Source organism: Pieris napi, chromosome 6, assembly GCF_905475465.1.
Source record: "Pieris napi chromosome 6, ilPieNapi1.2, whole genome shotgun sequence".
Lineage (NCBI taxonomy): Eukaryota > Metazoa > Arthropoda > Insecta > Lepidoptera > Pieridae > Pieris > Pieris napi.
The window spans coordinates 7,739,412-7,747,593 of NC_062239.1; the positions used below are offsets into that span (position 1 = coordinate 7,739,412).

General features: G+C 33.5%; 1 protein-coding gene across 1 annotated transcript; it reads left to right on the plus strand.

Annotated features, from left to right (window-relative positions):
* The first annotated feature begins 578 nt into the window (after positions 1 to 578).
* LOC125050421 lies at positions 579 to 7,934 on the plus strand. Its single transcript, XM_047650268.1, has 8 exons — positions 579 to 1,262; positions 1,770 to 1,923; positions 2,411 to 2,465; positions 2,920 to 3,049; positions 4,447 to 4,575; positions 4,890 to 5,891; positions 6,347 to 6,482; positions 7,505 to 7,934. The coding sequence occupies exons 1-8, from the start codon at positions 891 to 893 to the stop codon at positions 7,549 to 7,551; spliced, it is 2,025 nt and encodes a 674-aa protein (XP_047506224.1). The 5' UTR covers positions 579 to 890; the 3' UTR covers positions 7,552 to 7,934.
* Positions 7,935 to 8,182: the final 248 nt, after the last annotated feature.

Below are 8,182 nucleotides of genomic sequence, written 5' to 3' on the forward strand. Positions count from 1 at the left end.
TTCTCACTTTTTAAAAGTAGAAATAGGTTTTGAACAATCTACTTTTATAAATGACTACTTAACTTAAACTAAAATTGGGTTTCAGTTTAAGTTAAGCCTTAAGTAGCAGCAGGAACAGCTCGGAGCTACGCTGTCGTGTGTTGGGGTACTGTACTTGTAAATGTTACTAACATTTACACAATTACGCAAAAGCGGTAGTGTATGTCGTATACTTTAAGGTAGTAATATGGCTAGACCCCCAGGGTAGACACTATATAGTCAGTCTTTGGCTACTTGATCTGTATACACTATAGTCTATACAGTCTTTGAATCAATTGTCCTTTGTAGACGCTAGACTACATGTTATATATCTGTATTCTGTAAAATAAAACGTTAATAATTTGGCCTAAAGATCAATAGAAGATGCCAGAGGCCTTAGTCAAGATGCCTTAAGAGTAGTGTATGTAGAACGTCGAAAACTAAATTTGTATGAAAACTTTTCGACACGAACAGTCATTTCCATACAAATTTGGTTTTCGACTTTCTACATACACTACTCTTAAGGCATCTTGACTAAGGCTCCAGGCCATAAACTCCAAAAAAAAAAAAACGTTTATAATGTATTATCATAAACATTAAACAATAACAGATCTAATTTTTAACAAAATATTAAATAATAAAATATAGCTGTTCTTTTATAAATGAGAAGTGAGCACCGGGCATTATATTTGGAAGAATGGATAACATTTATTGTTAAAATAAGAAGAAATAACCCTAGTAGTGTACTTGCTTATGTTACTATGGTCTATGTATGTGTACTCGCAATGTTCAACATATCTTTAAAAAGTCACTGTAACAGAATATGGTAACCATTCTTCATTTTCGTTATTTAATCTCCAAAAAACGAGAAAATGTCGTTGGTTAAACAGGAAACTACAGATATTCATGCAATATTCACAACATTGAAAAAGCTTCATGACATATCTAAGACCAACAACAAACCTGAGTTAGGTGAAGAAACCCATGAGGATGACTATAAACTTGCATCAAAACGTAAAACAGAACTTGATTTTGATGGTCTAAGCGATGATAGTACATTAAACTCATCAATAAATAAAACTAAAAGACGCAGGTTCTCTGACAGTCAGGAATTCAGCTCAAGTGAATTTTATCTTGATGATTATCGAAACACAGGCAAATGTAAAAGGGAATTTGCTGTGACACTCTCAAATTTACCTGGGGAGTGGACATATAACCAAATTAAACAATATGTTACTGAGGAGGTATGCCATAAAAGAAAATTTATTTATTATTTTATAATATTAAATAATCATTGAAAAAAAAAACAGTGGCACTACAACCTCTTTAGGTCTGGGCCTCACATTTCTGAATCGGTTTCATGCTCATTTTTCAATCTAATAGGCAAGTAGGTGATCAGGGTCTGGTTCTTTTTTTGGCTCTACGACATATCTGTTTCCTCACGATGTTTTCCTTCACATAGAAATAAAGTCCATTGGTGCACAGCCAGGGATTGAACCTACAACCTCAGGGATGCGAGTCACACGTTGAAGCCTAGGCCAACACTGCTCAATAAGTTATGGAAATAAGTTCAATGATTTAATGCAAAAGGTTTTTTCACTATTACTTTTGTAAACAATATGTTCTGAAATGCTTATAACTAATGAAAGGCAAAAAATATCTTTTTGCAACAAATGATATGTAACTATTGTCCAGATGAAGGTAATTTAAATACCAAAATAGTGGTTTTATACAATTTATCTCATTTTCAGTGTGGTGTGAATGTTATGGGCATGATAGATTCCAGGTGTCAAAAGTCTGATTACCAACTGCGGCTTAGGTTTATTAATAGATATCAGTATAATTATGTTCTCAGTAAACTGAAAAATAAAGAAGGCGAAGGAAAACTTAAAATTGAAGTTGAAGGTAAGTAAATGCAGTAGAAGTATTAAATAATTTTGCACTAACATCCATATTTGCTACAGTTATAAAATTAGATTATAGCTTGAAAAGAATTAAGAATTTCTAACACTATATTTTTAAACATTTCTACATTTGGCAATGTATTAAATTCAGTACACATAAAATAACAGCTGATATTACTCCTGGTAACTCTTGATGCAATACCAGGGCTGCCAGATGAAAAAAAAGCATGATTGTACACCAACTACAAAAAGTCTTATTCCAAGGAAATTAATGAAAAGAACATACAACATAAAAGTGGAAAGTTTTTATTTAAAATGTCTGGCTGCCTTTGTCTTCTTTTTTATGCAATATTAGTATTTAAAGGGTTACAGATATTTCAAATATTTCTTAATACACAGAAATTAAATTGACATAGATTATTTTTAGTTTATATACATTTGATACTATTAGATTTGTTATTGTAAACTACCTGAGTTTGTATTTTTAGGCGATTGTGATTCAGAAAGTGAAGACTCTGATGCAACAGTGTTAGTTGAGAAAAGGTAAGAGAAAAACCGGTGTTGTACCTGACTTCTAAAAAATTATGTTAGTGTTAATATTGAACAGTGTTGGTGTAGCGGTTTCAGCAACGGCAGGTTCGAACCCCAGCTATGCACCAATGGACTTTCTGTCTATGTGCGCATTTTATCACTTGCTCGTACGACAAAGGAACAGATCTTTGGGCAACGGCATGTTTTAGACCCAAAAAGTTGACGGCCTGTGTTGTTCGCAGAAGGCTGATCACCTACCTTCCTATTAAAAAAAAACCAATTACGTGTGCTAGATTTCGAAATGGTATTTATATGTTGGTGATGAGATCCGAATAATAAATCATATTGTATTGAGTAGGTTTAGTTATTCAAAGTTTGTGTAACTTTCAAAATGACTCTTATTAAAACATTATAACTAATTAAATTTATTTCTTTAGTTTGAAATTATGTATTTTGTATTTTTCAGTGAACCACCATCATGCAAATCCCAGCCTAGTGAAGCTGGGGTAGAAAATTATCTGTATGGTTTGAATCCAGAGTTTCTAAAAAGTCTTAATATTGAACCACCATTAGTGAAATGGATTAGTGTTTCAAATGTGAGTTTATAAATATTCTTAAACAATTGAATTCGTTTTTCTTTTGTTTAGCCAAATAGTCTTGTATGACTTATATTTGTCTGTGATGACATGTGAAATTTTCATTTTCATTTTTTTTTTTTAAAGACAATTCACACCAATTGACCTAGTCCCATGCTAAGCTGGTGAAGCTTGTGTTATGGGTACTAGGCAACGGATATACATACATATATATTATAGATAGATAGACATATAAATACATATTTAAACACCCAAGACCTCAGCACAACACCAAATGCTCATCACATCGATGTTTGTCTAAGCCGGGGATCGAACCCGGGACCCATGGATTCGCAGTCAGGGGTACTGACCACTAGACCCAATCAGTCGTCAAACTATTATTAGTAAAAGTATAAATAATTTGTAATTATTTATACTTTTATATCTCAACTCAATTCATGTATAGTCCTTTTCATGAAAGAAGTCCCCCAGACGCGGCGCTGCAATCGCATAACGTAATGTTGCCATTTATGAGTAAAAAATTTAACTATTTTATTTACATTTAGCAGATGTAATTTATCAAATAATATTATTTTCTGCATACTTCGATGAAACAATATTTCTGTTATGTAAAAAGTATATTTTTATTTACTTATATTAGCGGTGTTCTACCTACTTACAGGAAAAAGATGAGAAAATAGGGTAAAGAAAAGCAATACAATTTTTTATTCAGAGTTTTATTGCATAATTGTTGGGTTACAATTTTTTTCGAAGTACATGCCGCTATTATACCTTCGTTTGTAATTCTTGTTACAGTTTTCTCTGACACACCTGCAATTAAATTATGAACAATTAAAAAGAATAGTAACTTTAAGTTTATAATGCTTATGTAATATATGTTTTAATTTCAGTTACCTAGTTTCATAACGTTATGTATTTATTCAATTTTGTCGCAAAAACGAATTTATATCATAAAAGTCCCATCAATACAGCAAAAAATTATTAAATGGCAACTCTAAAAAGTAACTGTTATGGCGCCAACTCTCTTCCGAACATTGTTTAGTGGTATTAAAACACCTTGATTCTTATGTTCCGCTTCACAGAACTCTTTCACCTTTAATATCATTTCTCGAGCCGAACTTTTTACAACTTTTGGCATTGTAATCAATCTTTAAAATGCACTAAGCTAGTTAAAAATTCACAAAAATCTACCACAACAAACGAACTTGATAATATAACATCGACGAATGACAACATTGCCGACCTGTCAAATTTAGTTCCAAAAATCACCGCGGGACTTCTTTCATGAAAAGCACTATAGATGCAATTAGTATATGTATTGACAGTATAAAATGAAACAAAACCGTTTTTGTTATATGACTTATAATTTTTAAGTTTTATGTTATATACACTTTTAGTTTCGGTGTGATAAGTCTGAACTACGGGATCTCTTCGAGATGGCAGGACGCGTAGTTATTTGCGTGATATTATATTCCATTAACAAATGTGCGAAAATTATGTACAGCCATCCGCTTGAAGCTGTTCAGGTAAAAACAAATTTTAGTTTCATATACACAATAAAAAGGGGCCGTTCAAGTATAACGTAAGCACTATAGGGAAGGGGGGGGGGGGGGGTCTTTGATCTTCTTATTTGGTGATTACGTCAACAGTAATTATTTATCAACACATTGTCTAATTGCTCGAAAATGAAATGCAAACTCCTACAAAGTTTTTAATATGTTTATGTACTATTAGAGAGAGAGGGGGGGGGGGAGGGGATAAATTGCAGTAAATCTGCTTATGTAATACATGAAAGGCTCCAAAGATTTATTGATATAGAAGTAACAAATATTTATTTCAGGCGATATCTTTATTGAATGGCCAAATATTTTATGGGCAATCCCTAAATGTTACCTTAGATCCTATGGCAGATTCTGCAATACCCTTACCAAAAGGTCTCCAAAAATTTGGCTTAGGTCTTGGCCAGAACGGAAAACCCCTACGCGATGTTGTAGCAGAATATGAATGTTTTGTAAATGGTGGTCCTTCGTCTATTAACGCATCCTTGTTCGGAAAATCAGTAATTCCCGACGATTCTGATCGATACTCACCTTCTAAACCTAGCGGGTCGTTGGGCCTGTTTGGAGCAATTGGTGAAAAAAAAATACCAGCTTATCAGCCTACTAATTCTAGTAACCCACTTATTAGTCCATCGCATTTTGTAACGACCCAACCTTCTAGATTATTTATGGGAATTAGGCATGACAAGTCAGGTATGGTTCTCAATAACTTAGCGAAAACGTCCTTGGGTATGCAATCGCCTTTAGTTGGTCAAAAATACACAGCTTTGACAATTCAAAGTGGTCCATCTCTAAATGGTCCACCAATCGATAAGTCTAGGTGCTTAAATCCTAACATGCAGAACTTTCCTAGGCCTAACTACAGTCAAGTTACAAATGTTCCGGGTCAATATCCACCCCGTCCTAATTACCCTGGATCTAATTTTCAAGGTCAGCCAGGACAACCTGTGACTAATTTCCAAGTTTCAACAAATAGAGGACAAATTGGACAGGGAAATCCAGGACCTTTCAATTTGCGACATCCTCAAATTCCTCCGAGTTTTAGGCCTCAAGGTCCATTTATCCAAAATGGGCCAATTGGACCTATGCCAAGAATGTTCCCATCTGTTCAAAACACAGGTCCTAAGCCTAACAACCCTTTACCCGTTCCCTCACCTGTTCAGCCCATGGCAGCATCGCCATCTAGACCTTCGAATGGGCCAGTGTTATCTCATGGCCAAAGAAGCTTGCAGCCTGTTATGGTACTGAAGGGAAAAGATCCTTTTACTCTTCATATTACAAATGTAAGTACACTATTTAAATGAATAATATAAAAAATTCCAAAGCGTCTTACGACTGGCGCATTTACGGGGAGATTTTACTTGCGCAAAATGGACGCAACCACAGATAAAACACTGATTTGTAATAGACAAATTATCACATAGAAGTTGTGTACCTCTTAGCAAAATAGTGTTCAACTCCTTGGTGATTCAAACTTCGTGGAGTTGAAGTGGTAATAACATTGTTTCCATATGAGAAAATAATAAATTAATAATAATATTCAAGATGTTGATTGCACTTGCGTATATAATAAAATATATTTATCTGAGCCATAACTAGTTACAACCAAGAATTACATTGAATTCAAATAAATAATGATGACATCGTCCTTTATTGTATGACGTATTTTATATTTGATTTGGTTGTAAAATTTGTGATGTTTCGTTTATATGGTCCATTTTTTATCTTGCCTTTCTAGTTGCCAGCGCATGTAAGATTTGCCAATCTGTGTGATAAATTGTCGAAGGTTGGTCAAGTAGTATCATTAGAATTTACTACGCCTGGTTCCGCGTTGGTAAAATATGGCAACCACCTTGAGGCAGAGAAGTGTTTTCGTATCCTTTTCTAATTAAATTTACTTATATTTTATTTAGGTTATTCTCAGTCCAGTTAGTCCTGGTACAGAATTGTCCCGGTACTCTGTAACTTGCAATAGCGATGTCGTTCCCGCCGTTTTTGTAGATCTATAAATATTCGTAGCGCAGATATCGCCACCTTGGTATCGCGGTACAAAAACAAAAAAGTGCGTGCGTACAAAGTACACGTTTGTCAGAAGTGAAACTTCTTTGGCAAACTAATTTTTAAGTCTTGTTCATATTTATACAAGTCTAAAACTTTTGATTTCCGAGACTTAGAGGGAGGGGAAAAGGAAGATATGTTAGGAATTTTATGAATTTAATTGTCATTTAAAAGTGTCGAAAATTAATACAAATTATAAATTTAATTTTTTTATAATTTATTTCTTTGATAATAAAATCACGTGGCATTTTAATTGACAATTCGTCATTTGAGATTTCAATAAATTATTTTGCATAAAATATAAAATACTAATATTTCATAAATTCCCTTTACGAAATTTTAATTTTAAATATATAATTTCTATAAGGGAGTTTGCCCTTCCCACTCTCTCTTAATCGGTCTCGATCGCTCTCTCTCCCTTTTCTTCGACAAAAACGCTGCACATCTTCGTGACGCTTATATTATTATTATTGCGTTTTATCCGTAAAAAAAGTTTCACTTCAAAAAATGTAAGTCGTGAACGCAATGGCTATGTCTATTGAGTGACAGAGTGGACCGGAACAGTGCTGTACACTTCACACGTGTTCGCGCAGTACGCTCGTTCTTTCGAGGATAATAAAAAATCGTTTAGTTAAATGGCACTATACTCAAAGCGGCCCCGTGGCGTAATAAGATAATTGATGCATAAATGTATGAAACATTTATTTTCATACATTTCTTTCCATACATTTTTTTCTTACATTGTCTTATGTCATTAGAATTTTTGTGAAAATTTACTTATTATTTATTACTAATTTATTTATTTATATCTATAATAAATTCTTAATAATATTATCAGAATATTTCAGTCCATCGCGGTTCGGTCACGAACTTGGAATGGTCTGAATAGACCATTTTTAAAATGGTAATGTTATAATAATTTATTTATTATTCGATCTCATTCTCCAAATAAATTAAAGCATTCGATTCCGATTGGCGATTCATATGAAAAAAATACGGCGTCAGATGATATATTATCTCAATACTTTTTCCACTTCCACGCTTAACGGAATACCTTGAACACTTCAGAAATAGTCCAATAATGAGATACGGGTCCAAAGTCCTCAATTGGCCCCAAAGGGAACATAAAGCTCGCAAAACGAGTATTTTACTTTCAAATGAGTCTTAAATTTGTTTATAGCGATAAAAATTACGCGCCTACTTTGTCGTATCCATTAATTTATATTATGTTTAAATGCAGGAAGTTTTGTTTCTTCGCCTTACAAGACGTGATATACTGGTAAAAATTGTAGTACAATAGAAGTTTTTAGAGGTGAGAGTTAATAAAACATTAATTTCATTCAACATTCATTCATTCAGAATTTTAAGGGGTGTGATCACAGGTCTTAGATTCAATCCCTAGCGAAACAGTAATTGATTCTCAGGTTAACAGGGTTTTTTAGGAAAGGTATCTACTTGCATTAAACGAAATGTGTCTTTGCGTGCCTCAGTTGGGCGTCTATAACTTGAAATAAAT

Excerpts from the sequence above, each read along its gene's own strand:
- LOC125050421 (XM_047650268.1), top strand. The coding sequence starts at position 891 with ATGTCGTTGGTTAAACAGGAAACTACAGATATTCATGCAATATTCACA. Across the intron at positions 3,050-4,446 it reads AATGGATTAGTGTTTCAAAT|TTTCGGTGTGATAAGTCTGA; the intron begins GTGAGTTTATAA and ends ATACACTTTTAG. Across the intron at positions 5,892-6,346 it reads TTACTCTTCATATTACAAAT|TTGCCAGCGCATGTAAGATT; the intron begins GTAAGTACACTA and ends TTGCCTTTCTAG.